The sequence below is a fragment of the Eleutherodactylus coqui genome, chromosome 13 (genome assembly GCF_035609145.1).
Source record: "Eleutherodactylus coqui strain aEleCoq1 chromosome 13, aEleCoq1.hap1, whole genome shotgun sequence".
Lineage (NCBI taxonomy): Eukaryota > Metazoa > Chordata > Amphibia > Anura > Eleutherodactylidae > Eleutherodactylus > Eleutherodactylus coqui.
Window position 1 is genome coordinate 49492047 of NC_089849.1, and position 21100 is coordinate 49513146.

At 43.5% G+C, this 21100-nt stretch overlaps 1 protein-coding gene across 3 annotated transcripts in view; it reads right to left on the reverse strand.

Annotated features, from left to right (window-relative positions):
• The window catches only part of LOC136588725 (bactericidal permeability-increasing protein-like), a 68332-nt gene that overhangs the window by 25493 nt on the left and 21739 nt on the right, over nucleotides 1-21100 (reverse strand). The window contains exons 2-10 of one of the 3 annotated variants that reach the window (XM_066588149.1): nucleotides 20082-20230; nucleotides 10015-10126; nucleotides 9321-9449; nucleotides 7985-8140; nucleotides 7218-7281; nucleotides 3281-3344; nucleotides 3004-3095; nucleotides 2705-2881; nucleotides 2253-2312 (exon numbers count right to left, since the gene is read on the reverse strand). In XM_066588149.1, coding sequence (XP_066444246.1) covers nucleotides 2253-2312; nucleotides 2705-2881; nucleotides 3004-3095; nucleotides 3281-3344; nucleotides 7218-7281; nucleotides 7985-8140; nucleotides 9321-9449; nucleotides 10015-10126; nucleotides 20082-20196 — 969 coding nt within the window. In that variant the 5' untranslated portion in view covers nucleotides 20197-20230. Of the gene's footprint in view, nucleotides 1-2252; nucleotides 2313-2704; nucleotides 2882-3003; nucleotides 3096-3280; nucleotides 3345-7217; nucleotides 7282-7984; nucleotides 8141-9320; nucleotides 9450-10014; nucleotides 10127-20081; nucleotides 20295-21100 lie in introns of those variants that run through there. The other 2 variants (XM_066588148.1, XM_066588150.1) reach the window with 2 other exon arrangements.

Consider the following 21100-nt stretch of genomic DNA (forward strand, 5'->3'; position numbering starts at 1 on the left):
ACGAATTCTGGCCACTACGGATTACTGGGTGTACACACTGCTTGACCCACGGTATAAGGAGAACCTTTCCACTCTCATACCCGAAGAGGAAAGGGGTTCGAGAGTGATGTTATACCACAGGACCCTGGCGGACAAACTGATGGTAAAATTCCCATCCGACAGCGCTAGTGGCCGAAGGCGCAGTTCCGAGGGCCAGGTAGCAGGGGAGGCGCAGAGATCTGGCAGCATGTACAGCGCAGGCAGGGGAACATTCCCCAAGGCCTTTGCCAGCTTTATGGCTCCCCAGCAAGACTGTGTCACCGCTCCCCAGTCAAGGCTGAGTCGGCGGGAGCACTGTAAAAGGATGGTGAGGGAGTACGTAGCCGATCGCACGACCGTCCTCCGTGACGCCTCTGCCCCCTACAACTACTGGGTGTCGAAGCTGGACACGTGGCCTGAACTCGCACTGTATGCCCTGGAGGTGCTTGCTTGTCCTGCGGCTAGCGTCTTGTCAGAGAGGGTGTTTAGTGCGGCTGGGGGAATCATCACAGATAAGCGTACCCGCCCGTCAACCGACAGTGCCGACAGGCTTACACTCATCAAGATGAACAAAGCCTGGATTTCCCCAGACTTCTCTTCTCCACCAGCGGACAGCAGCGATACCTAAGCAATACGTAGGCTGCACCCGCGGATGGAAGCATCGTTCTCTATCACCATCAAAAACGGGGACCTTTTTGCTTCATCAATCTGTGTATAATATTCCTCCTCCTCCTGCTCCTCCTCCTGAAACCTCACGTAATCACGCCGAACGGGCAATTTTTCTTAGGCCCACAAGGCTCAGTCATATAATTTTTGTAAACAATTTTCATACGTTTCAATGCTCATTAAAGCGTTGAAACTTTCACCTCAACCAATTTTTATTTTAACTGGGCTGCCTCCAGGCCTAGTTACCAATTAAGCCACATTAACCAAAGCGATTAATGGATTTCACCTGCCCTCTTGGTTAGGCATGGGCAATTTTTCTCAGGTACATTAGTACTGTTGGTACACCAATTTTTGGGGGCCCTCGCCTACAGTGTAATCAAATGAATTTTTAGCCCACCTGCATTACAGCTGACGTTACATCAGCTGTGTTGGGCACTGCAATGGGATATATTTATGTACCGCCGGTGGGTTCCAGGGAGCCACCCATGCCGTGGGTCCACAGGGAGTTGTAACTGCATGTGTCCACTTCTAAAGAACCCGAGTCTGACTGGGGCATGCAGTGTGGGCCGAAGCCCACCTGCATTAAGCACGACATTACCTCAGCTGTGATGGGCAATGCAATGGGATACATTTATGTACCGCCAGTGGGTTCCAGGGAGCCACCCATGCTGTGGGTGCACACGGAATTCCCATTGCGGAGTTGTACCTGCCTGTGACTCTTTATAAAAAAACACGGTCTGACTGGGGCATGCAGACACCTTGACAGAATGAATAGTGTGTGGCACATAGGTTCCCCATTGCTATGCCCACGTGTGCAGCTCCAGATGGAGGTGGCACAGGATTGGATTTCTCATTGCTTCTTTACAGCATTGTGGACTATCGCCCCGCCCCTTTTAAAGAGGGTCGCTGCCTAGCTGTGCCAACCCTCTGCAGTGTGTGCCTGCGGTTCCTCTGGCAGACGCACTTATAAATAGACATGAGGGTGGCGTGGCATGAGGGCAGCTGAAGGCTGGGTAGGGACAGTTTGGTGTGCGCTGTGGACACTGGGTCGTGCGGGGGGGTTGGTCAGCATGTAACCCAGGAGAAGGGGCAGCAGAGTGTCATGCAGGCAGTGATTGTGCTTTGTTGGAGGTAGTGTGGTGCTTAGCTAAGGTATGCATTGCTAATGAGGGCTTTTCAGAAGTAAAAATTGTTGGGAGGGGGGGGGCACTCTTGCCGCTATTGTGGCTTAATAGTGGGACCTGTGAACTTGAGATGCAGCCCAACATGTAGCCCCTCGCCTGCCCTATCCGTTGCTGTGTCGTTCCCATCACTTTCTTGAATTGCCCAGATTTTCACACATGAAAACCTTAGCGAGCATCGGCGAAATACAAAAATGCTCGGGTCGCCCATTGACTTCAATGGGGTTCGTTACTCGAAACGAACCCTCGAGCATCGCGATAATTTCGTCCCGAGTAACGAGCACCCGAGCATTTTGGTGCTCGCTCATCTCTATTAGTTATGTGAAAATATTATGTTGAGTCAATAGATTAAAAAGTCAAGTAAGCACCTTCTAAAAAGCTTCTTACCTGAGGGATCAACACGCCAAATGAAGAGGTATTCAGTCGAGTGCTGAATTCCTTAGGAATCTATGGTGGGGACAAAGTCATAAAGCTTAGCAACATCTCATAATAAAAAAATGATTTACAAACATCATATACAGTTGGATCACTGCCTATTTGAGACCACCTCTAAGGAATACCAGATTTTCCAAGACAGATTTTCAATCCCATTATATCCTATGCATATTGAACTTCTTTTTGGAGAATTCCAGTCACCTAGAAGACCATTCTTTTTCGCAGTTGGGTGATCTTCTTAAAGAGGTTTTACCACCGATTGCTAGAAGAAAGGTGTCTGTTAAATCTTATGGACATGCTGTCAGGTTCTCAAACACTAGAGATGAATGGACCAGGGCAATCTTTGACTGAAGTCCTTCCTCAGTACTAAACCTCTCTTGAGCCATTACTTGCCATCAACATACCATGTTGTCAGTGATGTCGAAGATGAGTTTTCCAGCTGAATAATAGACAAAACCGGCCGTGTTAAACAAATAGTCAGAGACTCCAAAGTAAACCATGAGATTGTGGTCAACAGGTAAGGTCAAGGTTGGTGGCGAGTAAGGAGGAGGTGTGCGATGAGACAAATCAAAAAATTCTCCCTGTAGAAACATACATTGGTTAAATATTACTGATAGTGATAGCATAGGAGTATGAGTAGTACATGCACTAAGACTACCAATATGTAATGCACATTTCTGAAACAGTGACAGGAAGATCTCACCTTCATCTGCACATCCACACAATCTGCAGTCACTGCGGGGGGACCAGTCAGAGAGTAGTCAATAGCAGCGACACTGTCAATCTTTGCAGTTACTGAAAGAAAAATGGTACTGTACATCAAAAATATTCAAAAATTCTAATAGTATTTTCTGAATAGCCCCAGTCATGGCTTATTATATAATTTAACTATATCTTTTCATTCAACTTTATGCATGCAAATTTAGTGAATCCCTATAACAAACATTTGTGGCGAGCTGTATTTGAAATATTCAGCCTACCTGGTAAAGTTTGCAGCACTGGTTCCAATCTGCTTGTAATTGCATTACTAATTAGAGGACAAATCTAATGGGATAAACAGACAAAACTATGTAAGACACAACTATTGTCCTTGTTTAATATATGGGGGCAACCAGTATTTGGAACGGTAAAGGGTGTCTGGATCACACAACTGTTTTTAAAATATTGAGCTGATAAGTTGTATTTCTAATGCAATCATTTTGGGGTACATATATTCTAATGTATTGTATAAATTTAATTTTTTTTGTGGGGAAAGAATGAGTTTTAAAAAGTTACATCATTGTTATTTTGGGGTTTGTTTTTAAAGCGTTCATCTTGCAGTATAAGTAATGTGATAACATCATTCTCTGGGTTGGCACAGTTACAGCGATGTAATAATAATCTTTATTTATATAGAGCCAACATATTCCACAGCGCTTACAAGACAGGGGAAATAAAACAAGACCCTGGTTACATGAAGTAATCAATTGATGGAAATAGTAGTGGTGAGGGTCCTGCTCCAACGAGCTTATATACTACAAATAGTGGGGTGATACAGAAGGTAAAGGGGCTGGGGATGTGCAAGATATGGCGAGGTGGAGAGTGAGGGATGCTATACACACAGACAATGGTCAGGCCGTATAGTGGCGGAATCGGTATGACTGCAGGTGCCAGTTGAATACGGTTAGCAGGAACTGCAGTCAGTAGGACAGGGAGCATGTTATCAGGCGGAGTACAGAGGGTTTTGGTTTAGGGGATATGGTATGCCTCCCTGAAGAGGTGCGTTTTTAGAGCACTCCTGAAGTTTAGTGTGTCCGTGATTGCCTGTATATTTTTTGATAGCACATTCCGGAGGACTGGTGCTGCTCTGGAGAAGTCTTGGAGGCGGGAATGAGAGGTTCAAATTAAAGGGGCAGAGAAAAGGGCGTGGGCTGGGTGGTGAATTGAGATGAGGGAAGCAATGTAGGGCGGCGTAGTGCTGTGGAGAGCTGTGTGGATGAGGATAGTGAGTTTAAATTGAATTCTGTATTTAACGGGCAGCCAGTGCAGTGACCGGCACAGGGCAGAGGCGTACGAGTAGTGGCTGGACAGGAAGATGAGCCTGGCTGCCACATTTAGGGCCGATCAGCAGTGACTTGCAATAATCAAGCCAAGAGTCGATGAGGGCAACAGTGAGCATTTTTAGCATGTCCACAGTATTCTTGCGATGTTCTTGAAGTGCAGCTGACATGTTCGGGCAAGAGATTGGATGTAGGGGGTGAAGGAGATATCGGACTTAAATATAACCCCAAGCCAGTGGGCGTGCTGTGTGGGAGTTATGGTAGCGCCACACACTGAGATGGAGATGTCAGGAGGAGGTTGGTTAGTAGAGGGCGCAAACAAGAGAAGGTCAGTTTTTGAGAGGTTCAGTTTTAGGTAGATAGAGGACATAGTGTTAAAGACAGCAAACAGACAGTCGGTAGCATTCTGGAGGAATGTTGCTTTGATGTCAGGGGAAGAAGTGTATAGCTGGGTATCATCAGCATAGAGATGGTACTGAAAACCTAATCTCCTGATGATCTGTCCAATGGGGGCTGTGTATATGGAGATGAGGAGGGGGCTGAGGACCGAGCCCTGGGGGACCCCAACAACAAGGGGAAGAAGAGGGGAGGTAGAGCCAGCAAAGCAGACACTGAAGAAGCGTTTACATAGGTAGGAGGAGAACCAGGAGAGAGCAGTGTCTTTTAGTCCAATGGTGCAAAGCATACTAAGGAGGAGTTTGTGGTCAACCGTGTCAAATGCTGCAGAGAGATCGAGAAGGATCAGTAGGGAATAGTCACCCCTCGATTTGGCCATCAGGAGGTCGTTTGACACTTTAGTCAGGGTGGTTTCTGTTGAGTGTAAGGGGCAGAAGCCAGACTGTAGGGAGTCAAGAAGAGAGTTTTCTGAGAGATAGCTTATAAGGCGGGAGTAAAGCAGGCGTTCTAGTAGTTTGGAGATGAAGGGGAGGTTGGGTCAATAGCTGGCAGCATCGGTTGAGTCAAGAGTCATTTTTTTAGCAGTGGGGATATGATAGTGTATTTGAATGAGGGGGGGGGGGAAATGCCAGAGGCCAGAGAAAGATTGAATATAGTGGTGAGGTTGGAGATGACCACCGGGGAGAGGGTCTGGAGGAGGTGTGCGGGAAGAGGGTCACTAGCGCAGGTGGTGAGGCGAGCATAGAAAGCAGTCTGGAGACTTCTTCCTCTGTTATTCATCTGAGTACAGACAGTGAGCAGGAGCTAGATGCAGTACTTACGAGAATAGGGTTATGGCTATATCAGGTTTATGAACAGTTTATGTACATTTTATTTTGCTTTGCTGTTTTTCTACACTAAAACACTTTACAAAAAAATGTTTTGTATTGACGCATTTCAAGAGTCTTAACATTTTTATCCTTTTACTGATGGAGCTATGGGGGGGCTTGTTTTCTGTGGGATGAGCTCTAGTCTTAAGTAATCCTATTTTTGGATATGTGAAATTTCGATGTTTTAACTAAAACTACAGTTTTGACATTATTTTCAGTTTTCATGGCATGTACTGCATGGTATACATGATATGTTAACATTCTTATGCAGGTTTGTACAATTACGGAAATATGAAATTTGTATATTTTTTAAATGTTTTGCTATTTTTGCACAGTAGAAATACTTTTTTTTATTTTTTATTTTTGCATTGCTGAACTCAAAGACCTATAACATTTTTTTTCCCATCCAGAGAGCTGTGTGAAGATTTTTCTGCGAGAAGAACTCTACTTTTTAATGGTACATTTGCTGATTCATGTGACCTTTTGATCTCTTTCTGTTCCTGTTTTGTGAGGTGAGATATGCACAATTTGCAATTTTTGCTATGTTTTTGAATTTCTTTTCACAACATTCACCATGCAGGTTAACTCCTTCAAGAGCAGAGATTTTTCTTTTTTTTCCTTTTGTTTTTCTTTCCTGCCTTCCAAGATCTTTTTTAGCTTTCCATCAAAATAGCTGTATGAGAGATGTTTTTTTTGTAGGAAATGGTATCATTTAATGTGCAATAAAATGTACTCAAAAACTTTATAATTTTTAAGTGGGGTAGAAAAACTTATTTTATCCCAGTTTAGTTTTTGGGATGTTCACAGTGCAGTAAAAATGACATGTGAGTCTTATTCTGTTTACAGAAACAGAAGCCGGTCTGAAGCAGCTGATATGGAAGATTAAAATAAAGTGAAAAAATGGGCCTCTACCTGAGTGTAAAGAAAACAAAAATGCAAAGAAATGGCCAAATTTAAATCAAAATCGGAAACAATGCCATCGAATGCGTGCGAGACTTCATCTTCCTTGGTTTGATAACTGACCAGGCAAGAGAATCTATGCCAGAGATAAAACGTAGCATAGCACTGGGATGAAGCGCAACGCTAAACAAGGACAAAATCTGATGCATCCTAAAAAGACTAATATATCAGAATAAGGCCCTTTGGTGACTGTAGTAAAAAAGCACATTGGTAGAGATGAGCGAATATACTCGTTTCGAGTAATAACTCGATCGAGCACCACGATTTTCGAGTACTTCTGTACTCGGGTGAAAAGATTCGGGGGGCACCGGGGGGCGGGGGGAGGCGTGGCGGAGCGGGGGTAGCAGCGGGGAACAGGGGGGAGCCCTCTCTCTCTCCCTCTCCCCCCACTCACCGCTTCAACCCCCCACTTACCCACGGCGCCCCCCAAATCTTTTCGCCCGAGTACGGAAGTAGTCAAAAATCGCGGTACTCGGGCGAAAAAGGGGCGTGGCCGAGTAGGTTTGCTAATCTCTACACATTGGCACTAAGGGGTTAATTTTGAATATCCTAATAGGTTATTTGAAAACTGATTTTCTAAACCAGACAAACTCCCTAACATTTTATTTTACTGGTTAAGTTGTAGAATAGAAAAAAAATCATCTACCACTAACCTGATTCTCTATAGCTTTTCTTAATGCATTGTCAACATTATGACGAAAGAGGTCAACCAGCCAACTGCAACAGAATGAGAAGAACAAACATCTTACTTCCCCATTCCTCTCCTGAGAACATAAACTCTATGCATAGAAGGGCTTAGAGGAAGTCTGTCACCCGGATACAGCCCATAAACCACTGCCAACACTAGATTGGCGCTATGGTGATATGCAGGATCATACCTCATGTTTTTACTAAAGTGCAGCCATCATGGAGATATCACCTGTTACATGTTCTCTACGCTGTATGTAAATGAGCTGCAAACTTTTCAATAGGTGGTCTTGCACTGATCAGGACCGCCTAACCTTTGGTCTTTCTCAGCTCCTCCCCATCTAATGATAACTACAGCTCAAATTACTTGGCAAGTGTAGGGGCTGTGTATGAGCCAAGTGGTAGGCAACCATGTAAATGAGCCAAAAGACTGTCCATCAGATGGATTGCAGCTCATTTACATACAGCTCGCCCCATAATGATCTCACATATTGGCATAGCGCCAATGCCAATGGACCATATTCAGGTGATAGGATTTCTTTAATGCAGATCACTACAGGAGGAGCATCATGAAAATGAATGCATTAATTACATGAGATAAGCTCAGTGCAGTAATGAGTGGAGTACCTGCAGATATTCTGGAAATATTACAGACCCTTCATTTGTACGAATTGAAATGCAGAACAGTTAAAATAGTTTATCGATATTGTAAGAATAAAAGTTGTGAAGGTACCTTAATTTTCCAGACACGTGGATTTTGACATCTGAGATGTGATTGCTGCAGTCCGAGAGAGCAATATTTGGTCTTCCGGCTGTGTCACTCCCTACCTTCAGACCCACAGATATACTGAGTCCTTCCACCCTCAAATCAAATCCACCTTTTGTGGATCTATAATAAGTAAAATCACATTAGAATAACTAAAAATACCGGCTCATAAAATCTGAATACCAATAATTTAGATGGTCAGTCATTGGGGAAAAACAAAACATCCAATAATATTGGTACAGAGGTTAGATAACAAGTGGCTAGCATCCAACACAGACTTTTATGTAGGAAACTAAAGCACTTAACAATAGGTATTTTTCTGGATACACAAGACCTAACAGTAACACTCAATTACTATGAGACTGGTCACTAAACCATTGGACACCAGCAAACGTCTAGGCAATACAGGGTATGTGCCAGAAATAGATGGCACTCAACTAATGTGAAATACAGAATTGGACATCAGGGAAAGGGACACAAAACAAATGGACACAAAAAAAGGAGAAAGTTAAGTACCTGACACCTAAAGTGGTTTCCAAAACAAATATTGCTCTTTTATCCTTAGCTACCCAATCCACTACAAGCCCACAGTTGCAATTGTATAAGTGAATAGACAGAAACATCCCTAGAAGTAGTTCTGATTTCCCAAATTACTGGCTCCGATAAACTTGGAGCAGATCATCTCTTTAAAAGGACATCACATAGCCCCTTCACTGCATTAGGGAATGCAACAACAAATAGATATCTGAATAAAAGTGCATAACAGTTGTGTTTATTAAATACATAAAAGTGTAAGCTTAGTGCACATTTAGATCAAAACATGCGGGCCCATCTGTCACGTCCATGCAACATTTACTTAATGAGAACTTAATAAACAGGCTTGTCTCTGTCTTGGGAAAGATGGAGAGAATAGAGTGCACAACAGATATGGTGACAGTTGCTCCTCCACAAATGCAACTATCTAATGTGAATGGGTAGCACTAGTTTCAGAGAAAATCTGTCAGCTTCTTCCCACCCAACTGGATTACTCAACACTATATATGTATATACACACTGCATTGTATGTACCTGGCGGTTCTTCCACCCCACTTCTACCAGGATTCCCTCTTTCCCATTCCAATTATCTACTTCTTCCACTACTCAGATAAATTCCACATATATAACTGATGTGGAGCTGCAGTTAGTTTATGTGAGCACATTGCTGAATTGCTAATTTTACCATCCATTGGGTACTTTCCAACAAAATAATGTAAATGAAGATAATTTTAAAGTCAGTTATTGCTGTGATGTTTCAGTTTCTTACATATGAAGTGCCTTGACATGCCAGTTTCCGCTAATTTCGATGAAGGCTCCTGATATGGACAGCTTAAAGCCAACACCAGGAAACGGGCTGATCTGCGAGCTGGGTAACTGGAAGTTCCGGATTGTCATGCTGAAATAGAATAACATATAAGGTTAATTATATTCTCATTTCTTCTGCATGATCTTCAGGAACAGTAATAATGGCTGCTGATATAGGGCCATTGTTGGAGACATTGTTATGGTCAGAGGTAGCTTATAGCTCCTGGACCTCAATACTAATCCTACCATGTGCAATTTACAAAGCTAGTGTCTTCCTATGTGACTAAGGGTTTTTTTTCGTGCCCCCCTCGGGCATCAATGTTACGGTGTATGCCACCTCAGAACCCCCTCTACTTATGTGACACCTCTAGTTATGGTGACTGGGGCTAGCATTGTTTTGGAAGAATTATACTTGCCACTATGGGGGCAATGAATGTATCTGATCAGAGTAATTGGCAATGTTGGGAAGTATGAAACATATTGAGTCAATATGTTTCATACTTCAATATTATTGACCCATATGATGACATATTGGTACCTGAATGGTGATGTTACATGGGAGCATACAGACTACAGTATATGAGGGTCTGTGAGACCAATGTGTGGGATATTCTTTAGTTCTATAGGACACATGTAGAAATCTGAAATTTATTTACCTGTCGAAACTGTATTTGACTTTCCCTATATGGGTATGTGCAGAGCCTGAGAAATCAGGGAGATGAACTTTAGCAAGTTCCTGTTGGAGAACACTCATTCCCTCCTGACGTGCTGAAAAAGAAAGCCATGATATCCAGAGTATATCAGCATACAAAGAAATAGCATTTTCTTTATCAGAGTAGCAGAAATAAAAATTTGAGCAAAGGGTTTTACTCAACTAATCAGATTGCAGCACAGAGCATGTGATTGATTGGTACCCATGGTGCCGCTTTTTAGTATGTAAAGACTCTTGCCTGTACTGTTGAAAGTTACAACAGCAGGAGCGTCTGACTGGCTATTGTAACTTTATTCATGCATGTCAGTGTTTAATATATATGTGTTGTGTATACATCTATATTATATATATATTGTATGGCAGTACCACAGATGACCTATAGGGGGCTGCAGAACAGGCATTCTACTAATAAATTGGCAGAGACAGGTGTGGTTGTAGCTCGGAGGAGAGAAACCCCCCAGCCCTGCTGCAGTGTCCCTGGGTGGGGTCCCTAAGTGGTGAGCTGGTGATCAAGCACAAGTCAGGTGTAGAAATCATGCTGTCACTGGGAGAACAAGGAGTCTTGCAAAAGTGGACAGCCTTCCACACTGGGTCTAAAGGTGTTGGACTGTGACATATGACAACAGTATAAAGATTATATTATGTTTTCTCTTAATGTGCCAAAATAAAAAATGGATTTATTGTTAACAAATTTTGGCCTGGACGTGGGTTATTGAGATGCAACCATCCATCTAGGTGGAGGAAAGATGGCGATCCATTGTGTTAGCAACCTCCAAGTTGCCATATATGATGGAGGATGCGGGCAAGAAAATGGTGCACAACCCTGCAATGGTGTCCTGAAAGGCCTGATGTCCTGTGGTGAGTGGAAAGTGTTGGTTTCCACAGATGAAAGTGATATGTTGCACTGATGTGCCAGAATGGCTGAAAATTGACTGCTCCATATAAGTCTATTGCTAGCATTGCAAAGAAACTATTGTCTGTCGATTCAATACCACTATCACTGTGGGAATTGGCATAAAGAATCTTGCACAAAATGTTTTTGTGAAAAAAGAGGACTATTGGCAAGGTCCTTGGTGTTGTTCCTCTGAAGGACAAGTGGGAGAGAGTGTGGCTGCTAAGGGCAACAAGTGTTCACAGCAGGTAGCAATCACAAAGAAGCAAAAATACTTTTTCTGGAGGTGCCACACTGCGGATGCCACATATGCAGCTGAGTGTCCTCTGGCTAGGGGGCCAGTGAAGCTGAAGATAAGGACAGGTGAATTGCTGGTGGGTGGAATCCCACTGTTGACAGAATTCGAATCAAACCAGAAGGTTCCCAGGGTAGTGCCGAGGTACTGTCATTCCTTAAGACAAGTCCTGAGACTGGTAAGACTGTGCTTGTCAGTCCATTTTAAGACTGTGTATGGAACTGTACTGTTTGAACTTGTTAAATGTGAAGAGCAAAAAGTGGAAATCGTTTTGCGCAAGGACTTTCCATACTTCTGGCAGTTGTGAGAATGATGTGCAGCCTCCTGGAAAATCTGCTGGTCAGCAGTCTAAACAGCCAAGCCAGAAACAGGCCTCTGAGCAGATGGTGGTTGGAGTTCCACTGTCTGACAATGTGAACTGTGTCCCAGGTAAAATGTCAATGTGTCCTGAGGAGCTGCAGTGCCACAAGATACGTCTGCAGGGTAGTGAAACCATCCCAAGGACTGATAACAGGCTGCAGCATGGATGTGCTTAGTATGTTTGCTTTGCAGGATGGTGCAGTGGAATCCGCACAATGTGCATTAGCGTTTAAGAAAAATGTATATGGAGAGTGTACTGATAAACAATATATTACATGAAATGTTGTCTGGTGAACTGAACACAGAATCTTTATGTGATAAGGTTAAAGGGGTTGTCCCGCGCCGAAACGGGTTTTTTTTTTTTCAACCCCCCCCCCCCCCGTTCGGCGCGAGACAACCCCGATGCAGGGAGGTAAAGAAAGCTCACCGGAGCGCTTACCTTAATCCCCGCGCTCCGGTGACTTCTCTACTCACCGCTGAAGATGGCCTCTTCCTCCGTGGACCGCAGCTCTTCTGTGCGGTCCATTGCCGATTCCAGCCTCCTGATTGGCTGGAATCGGCACGTGACGGGGCGGAGCTACACGGAGCTACACGGAGCCCCATAGAAGACTGCAGAAGACCCGGACTGCGCAAGCGCGGCTAATTTGGCCATCGGAGGCCAAAAATTAGTCGGCTCCATGGAGACGAGGACGCTAGCAACGGAGCAGGTAAGTATAAAACTTTTTATAACTTCTGCATGGCTCATAATTAATGCACAATGTACATTACAAAGTGCATTATTATGGCCATGCAGAAGTGTATAGACCCACTTGCTGCCTCGGGACAACCCCTTTAATGGAATGTCCTGTTTTGTGTACAAAATGCCAATAATATGTGAAAGTATTCCACAGTCTGCACAGGTTAATGCAGAGTGTGAACAGGCTGGTACAGAAAGCTCAGCACAGCCATGAAGAAATTAGCTCAAATATGCCCCTAGTGGTAGGGAGTAAAATAATGAAAGGATTGCGTGTAGTTTGAAGTTGAAGGCAAACCAGAGAGGTGTTCTCAGTGTAGTATCCTGTGAAATTAATGGCATTGCTATTGGCAATCAAATGTCCATTGTGCCTACACATATGAAAAATACAAAGAAAGAAAAAGAAGACTGCTTCTCTGAAGACAGAGGATGTAGTCAGTGAAGACCATGATGTCCAATGGGAAAAAGTAGGGGAACAGGTGTGCAGAGCTCAAGAGAAACTTATACATATGCAGGATAACAGACATTATTTTGATAGAAGAAGAAGTAAGTCAAGTTGTAAATGAAAAATATCAGGAGTGGCTGGAAAAAGAAGCTGCTATTTGTCATAAGGGCTACCGGCAGAAGAAAAATCAGGAAGGAATCTGAATGATATATTGGTTTCCCTCAATGAACTGCAATGGTTGGAGACAGAAGCTGAGGTCATCTTAAAGGAGAATGAGCACCTTAGAAGATTAGCCAAATTTGAAGCTGATCACAGATCATTATGGGAAGAACGAACTGCTTGGTAAAAGCAAGATGTTGACGAGTTACATGTTGCCCTTGCAACAGAAGAGGAAGTGTCTGCACAAAAGAATAGGGCTCTGAAAAAAGTTTGCGAACTTGAGTCACAGATAGATGAAGTACAGGAAGACTTGGAGTTGGTGAAAGCTGCTTGCAGCAAGGTAGAAAAATAAAAGAGGGATTTGGTACATGAAGCCCAAATCCAGGAGCTTAGACAGAAACATTCCCAAGCAATGGCTGAACTTTTGCAAGAAGAAACTTGTCAGAAGCTTGGCCTTAGTACCAAACTGAAAGAAATGGAACATGAGAGAACTGTGTTCCTTGAGCAACTAAAGGAAGATGAAGAAAAAAAGAAAAACTTATCAAGACAGATTTCAACACTTCAGGCTCAGGTGGCAGATATGAAAAAGAAAATTGAGAATATAGCATTCTTGGACTCCGTTGAAGGGCAAAAGAGAACAATTCAAAAAGAATTAGAAGCTACAAATCAATAGTATGAAGAAAAAACAGCTACTTATGACAAACTAGAGAAGAATAAAACTAGACTTCAGCTGAAGAATCAGAATAGGTTTGATCAGTTGCTTGTTACAGTGAGAACAATAGAGTGCCCATGCTGAAGCTGGGGCTCGTGAAAAGGAAACCAAAGTGCTCTTTTTTGGCACGCACCTTGGAGGAGGCCCTCGGAGTAAAGACTGCGTTAGAAAAGCTCAACAAGCAATTGTTTATGGAAATGCCAGACTTGGTTAGCACCGAAGGACTATAGTTAGAGATGAGCGAGTGCACTCGTTAAGGCAAAATACTCGAGCGAGTATTGCTATTTTCAAGTACATGCCGGCTCATGAGAAAAGATTCGGGGGCCGGCGGGGGTGAGCGGTGAGTTGCGGGAGTGAGCATGGACTATGCACATGCCGGTATATGAAATAATAATTTATAAGGCCAAACTTGAATGTGGTTGTGTAAAAATTGAAATACATGATTTCTTACTTTCAGAAGCAGCTCCATCCCTGTCCATGGGCTATGTGTAGTATTGTAGCTCAGCCCCATTCACCAGAATAGTAAGTTGCATTACCATTATAAAGAGCGGCATTGTTTCGGGTTAAGTTCAGCCATGTTTTTCAATTCTTACGCAACCCCTTCTATGATTACACCGATCCATAAGCAGTCAGGTAACTAAGTGTTTGGATCTAAAAGACAAAGATTGTCTAATGATCTAGATAACAGAAATATGTATTCTGGTGACTGGTCCATAGCAAAAGGAAAGGGAAATATTACTTTAGATCTCACACAACCCCACAGTTTATTATCAGATATGTGTTGGACTAGTATAGGGCTGAGCCTGCTCCATATACAGTATCCACCAGGGCTTAAAGGGCTTTCTGAGATCTATATAGCTGGCGGTACCTGGTGCTGAAAGTATTGACTTATATGAGATGAGCTGTGGTACCCGGCAGTGCAGCTCCTAAGGATAGCCTATCAATAATAAAGTTCCAGAGAACCCCTGAAAGTTTTGTGCACTGAAGATTCCCCATCCACCAAACATTTATCAAGGATACTTCATATCTGCCCTGAGGAGAACCTGTTTGGTTAATTATAATCTCCTGTCTAGTTCCAGTTTTGCATTGTGAAACACTTCTTGGGGAAGTTCCCATTTTGCAATCATTAACTTTATTGTGAAAAAGGGAAATGCAAAAAGATTTTCCCATCAAACTGTTTGTCCAGAAATCTAGATGGTAAACGGAGAAGCATAATATCATCTGCACACTGTTTATATGTTACATCTCTTCAAATGGGAAACACCCATAACGGCTGTGTGCATTATTTGCAACCAACCAGTTCTTTATTTCTCCAGTGTATTTACAAACGTTTGATTGCTTTTTAATCATTTTTTTCCAGAAAAGCACAATTTTGGCATTGCATATTTTTTTTCTCATGACTTTCACTATGCAGGATTAAAGTGGTTCTGTCAGCAAAAAAAAAAAATCTATACTCACCTGTACCTCTCTCCGGGCCGTTCACCAGACACCTCCTCGTCTTCCCATGTCCGTCCTGCAGGCTGTATAAGGCAGTGCAGAAGCTGGCAAAGTTCCAGCTCTGTAAGCGCCTCAGCCACTGCCAGGCAGCAAGTACTTCCGTCCGGGTCAGTGGTCGGCACGTGACGAGACACTCCTACGTCAGCCGCATATTAACTTTTGCTTCCCCACTTCTGCCCTAATCAGCAATTCCAGCAACCTGATTGCTTGTTTGGTGAATCAGTCAACCCAAACAATCAATCAGGTTGCTGGAATTGCTGATTAGGGCAGAAGTGGGGAAGAAAAAGTTACCATGCACTTGTCGTCGACTCTGGCGGTTAGACGCAGCCGTCGTAGGAGTGACCCAGGCGGAAGTACTTGCCGCCCAGTAGTGGCCAAGGTAGTTACGGAGCTGGAACTTTGCACAGGTACATCTTACTAGGCAATTAATCATGGTAGCCTTGGAAGCCTCAGAAAGCCCTGGGTGCCATGACACTCAGATGGTACATTGCAATTGGCAGCAGTATTTAAAGAGTTAACCTAAAGGATTAATTTAAAGGCTGTTGTGGGTGGGTATCAGCTGTCAAAGAAGGCCAACACCATCGTGTATGGAGCTGGCTCGGCATGTACAAAACAGGTGAGGAAGGGGTTAAAGGGGTTGTCCCGAGGCAGCAAGTGGGTCTATACACTTCTGTATGGCCATAATAATGCACTTTGTAATATACATTGTGCATTAATTATGAGCCATACAGAAGTTATAAAAAGTTTTTTACTTACCTGCTCCGTTGCTAGCGTCCTCGTCTCCATGGTGCCGACTAATTTTTGGCCTCCGATGGCCAAATTAGCCGCGCTTGCGCAGTCCGGGTCTTCAGCAGTCTTCTATGGAGCCGCTCGTGCCAGAGAGCGGCTCCGTGTAGCTCCGCCCCGTCACGTGCCGATTCCAGCCAATCAGGAGGCTGGAATTGGCAGTGGACCGCACAGAAGAGCTGCGGTCCACGAAGACAGAGGATCCCGGCGGCCATCTTCAGCGGTAAGTATTGAAGTCACCGGAGCGCGGGGATTAAGGTAAGCGCTCCGGTAAACTTTCTTTACTTCCCTGCATCGGGGTTGTCTCGCGCCGAACGGGGGGGGGTTGAAAAAAAAAAAAACCCGTTTCGGCGCGGGACAACCCCTTTAATTATTACAAAAAAATGAATTTTTTTTAAAAGTTAAAAAAGTCGCATTTATTAAAATAATGCATTATTATCCCGCGCAGGGAAAGAAAAATATAGAAGTCCAGAAATGTGCTTTCGTGGTCACCAAGTCTGCGAGAAAGTTTTTTATTAAAAATAGTCAAAAAGTCCAACTCCTCTACAATAACATGACCAGATCGACGGTGTCCTTTACAGCAAAAATGGCCCTACTATTAATGCTCCCGGGGTCCATGGCAAAGATCAAAACTGATCTTCTGAGATTGACCATCCTAGCAGTCAGGATGTCGATCCCGGGCCTATGGCGTTCCACGGCCCCACCCACAAGGATTATATGGACAGAAAAATTTAATACTCTTATGAGATACGAAATGGAGGGAGCACAGGAGGAAAAAGACAGTAAAAGGTCCTATGATCTTTGGAGCCCGTGGATTGCCATGAGAGCATCTAAATCTTTCGAAAACTGGTTAAATACAGGTACTATAGACCTTTAGGGACCCCTGGGAGCATAAAAAGCCCACAAGCAAGACCTACACCCTCCCCCTGTCCCCTTACCCCAACAGTCCCCCCCCCACCTGTCACCCCCCCTAGTCAGACATATGCCATGTTTTAGTAACGTATCCCCTTTTTTTTTTTTTTTTGTATGTTTTTGTTTTGTTTTTGTTGTTTTTTTTCTCAACGTATTATTTCTTAGTTCTTTGTTTTATAAAATAAAGGTACTCTGCAGGGAAAAACCACGATCTATGACATAAGAGAATCAGAGTGGATATGCTTAGATAAAACGGTAACTGCAGAACAGTATAATGTACCTCTGTTTAATGTTTATCGAAAAAGTTCAATAAAAAATGATTGAAACAAAATAGTCAAAAAGTCCTATATAGCTGAAAATCTACAGGTTGTCCTGCAAGAAATGAGTCTTTATACCACCCATTCAACAAAAATATAAGACATTTATGGTGGTCAGAAGACGGCAACAGAATGTAATATTTTTAAAGCTATTTTATTTTTTAAAGTAGTACAACATACAAAAAAAACCTATAAATTTGGTGTCAAGATAATCATAATGACCCACAGATAATAATTAACATGTCATTTTTGCTGCAGTATGTATGCCATGGAAACAAATAGCTTAATTGCATTTTCCTATTTCATCCCACTTAGATATTTTTAAAAGTTTTTTTGTACAATATATGGTACATTAAATGGTACCCTTCACATCTATTCAGAGATGTTGGCTACACGGGTGGCACAATACTAGGAAACAAGTTGCTGCGGCAAGCTGAGTGACAATACACACAAAGAGCACCAAATCGGATGTAAAGGGGAAGATGGAAGTCAGAGACTAGGTCACCTGAAATACTCTGTGCTACCCCTTCTGAACTCGCCGCCTGGCATAGCACCTGCACCGAAAAGGGCGACCCTATCGCTTAACAGTAACCAAGTCGAACCAGGGAAACACAGGGGACACCAGACTACAAAGAACTAGTATGCTGAGCACTGGGCACGGATATACGAAACACTAGTAACCACTGAACACCAAAGATCAGCACAAGTGAACACTAAGCAGTTAAGCACCACAAGTGGACACAAGCACCTGGACCAGTATACAATGCATAATCGGTGCCCTCTGAAAAGGCTCATTGTATTCAAAAACACAGTGGCTCATCCATATAGGTGGTGGTACCTGGTGCTGAAGGTATTGATGTATATGGAATGCGTCGTAGTACCCGGCAGTGCAGCTTCTAAGGATAGCCCATCAATGATAAAGTTCCAGAAAACCCTTTAAAGTTTTGTGCACTGAAGATTCCCAGCAAATATGTATCAAGGATACTTCATATCTGCGCTGAGGAGAAACTGTTTGGCTAATTATCATCTCCTGTCTAGTTCAATGGGCTCTTGCACTGCGGAATTGCACAGAAAATAGAGCATGTTGTGTATTTTTTTGCACACCTGAAATGTGCGCGCAAAATACTGACATGTGAATGAACTCAATGAATTAAAAGCAATGGATTGTGTTCACTGTGTATTGCATGTGCAGGCTTAGGCCTTAGTCACACGGGCGTTTTTTCGCACGATTTGCGGATCGCATGACGGATGCGCATCCGCAAATCGCGTGACCGGGGCCCAAAAATCGCCCGAAAATCTGCTCCTAGCCACGTTTCATTAGAAACGGGCCGGAGCTGTGCAGCGCATTGCATTCAATGGAGCCAGCAATACAGCCGGCTCCATTGAAAGCAATGCGCTGCGGGCAAGCGCGGGATGAATTGTCAGGAAGGGCTTAAATATATAAGCCCTTCCCTGCAATGCATCCAAAAATGTGTTAAAATAAAAAATATATATATACTCACCTTGTCCCGGCAGCCGGAGTTCAGCGCGGCCGGCCTGCAGTGGGTGTGAAGGGGGTGTGACTCAAAGCTGCCCCTGATTGGCTCAGCGCTGAGCCACTCAGAGGCAGGTCTCACTCACACCCATTCATGAATTCATGAATGGGTGTGAGTGAGACCTGCCTCTGATTGGCTGCCATGTGAGTGAGACCTGCCTCTGATTGGCTGCCTCTGAGCCAATCAGAGGCAGGTCTCACTCACACTCATTCATGAATTCATGAATGGCTGTGAGTGAGACCTGCCTCTGATTGGCTCAGCGCTGAGCCAATCAGGGGCAGCTTTGAGTCACACCCCCTTCACACCCACTGCAGGCCGACCGCGCTGAACTCCGGCTGCCGGGACAAGGTGAGTATATATATTTTTTTTATTTTAACACATTTCTGGATGAATTGCAGGGAAGGGCTTATATATTTAAGCCCTTCCCGACAATTCATCCAGCGCTGTCCGGCAGCCCATTGCTTTCAATGGAGCCGGCTGTATTGCCGGCTCCATTGAATTCAATGGGCAAACATCGTTCTTCTCTGCCACAGCTGTAACAGCTGTGGCAGAGAAGAATGATTTGTCTTCTATATGTTCTCAATGGGGTCGGCGCTGCTGCCGCCGGCCCCATTGAGCGCATATAGAGAAGAGAACAGAAATCGCAGATCGCAGATAGGTGCGATCTGCGATTTCTGTTCTATAATTTATCGGACGAGCGTATAAAAAGCGCTCATGTGTCCGATACCATTGCAAAGCAATGGTTGTAAAAAATGCGCCGGACGCATGCGCATGCGCAAATCACGCGAAAAAACGCCCGTCTGACTGAGGCCTTAGTGTACACAATACCTTATGCAAATACGGCTGTGTGGATTCGGCCTAAGACTGAGTCGCAGCATGTCCTATTCTTGTCTGATTTTCGGATGAGGAGAGCGTGCCTTAATGTGCTGTGATCAGCACATCAGACAGCACACAGGCGGGATGTCCGAGTGCTGTCCAATGCGTGTTGCACCGAGAATCTCGGGCGCAAATTTTAAGACACCTGCGTGCATGTACCCTAAGAGCAGCTCTGGAAGACCCCAACCATTCATCTGAATGGTCACCATGTAATTCTGCATTCAGCTGAGAATATATCCAATTACACAAATGCCTGTATGCAGCCGTGTCTGTTCTAATGGTGCTGTACCCAGTTATTAATGACAATGACCAGTGGAATGCAAAATGATAGACCACCATAAATTACTGCCGAAATCTGCAGTCAAATCACGTTCACAAGCATACAAGCTGCTAATTTAATAGGCCACTTCAGGGAAAGTTTTCATCTCTTCCCTGCGGGTCGGTGCAATTAATAATCACCACAAAATCCATAAATCTGCTGCTAGAACATACCATAATCCAGACCTTTCTGTGTGAGTCTCACCACAACGCCGGGGTTCACAGCACCTGCTGCAGACAGACATACAGCCAGAGATAGGAGTAGAGGTGTTATAAATGAGGAAGCCATCTCTACAGGCTGAGGTGCTATCCCTGAGGTCCTGGTGCTATCCCTCTCTCCTCTAATACTGCTGTAACTCTCAGGTCATCGTAGACTAGTTATATAGCACTCAGCAAAACAAGGAAGTAAGAACTAGAGGAATGAGGAAGTGTAAGAATATAGTAGGTAACGTGAGTCATACAGAGTGCACAGATGTTCTATCTCACTTGTGTTGTGACCATCTATCACTATGCGGTCACTGTGTAATGGTGATATTGATCTTTGTCTAGTAGCTTATAGTCAGTAACACTTTGGGGGTATTATTCAGTTATGTTGTGGTGGTAATATGTGACCACAATGTGGCGGTATTATTTGGACCTTATGCAGGGCTATTATTGGTAATGCTGGTTTTGGTAGAGTGGGTTTTAAGTTTGAAGTTAATATGATGGTGATAATATTTGCACCTTGTATATACAGCATGTGATATAATTTAGGGGTCAGGTTTGGGGTAATATATCAGTGCTCAGCTGTTTGTTACTCCATTCGTAAGCCATTCTTAAGGGAATGGCACACTTAACGAAAATGTTGTGGGTGGTGGTACAACATAGGATTTAGGATACGATGCAGCAGATGGAGTAACCAAAGTTTAAAATATTTGTTGATAAGCACAAAAATAGAAATAAACAGTAATAGTATAACAATAATGGTTATGTAATTATACCATTTTATTGAGAATCATCTCTTATTAACTATGGCTAAATGGATCCTAACAATAATATTTTGTGCACAATAGGAAATAAATCTGAAAGAACAATATCTATAACACTCAAGTACTATTAGCACCATTTCACACAAAATCCAGTTATGGTATATACACAGCTTTCCCCTAGGGATTGACTCTCCAATACAGTCTCTTAGATAGCTGATTCTCGTA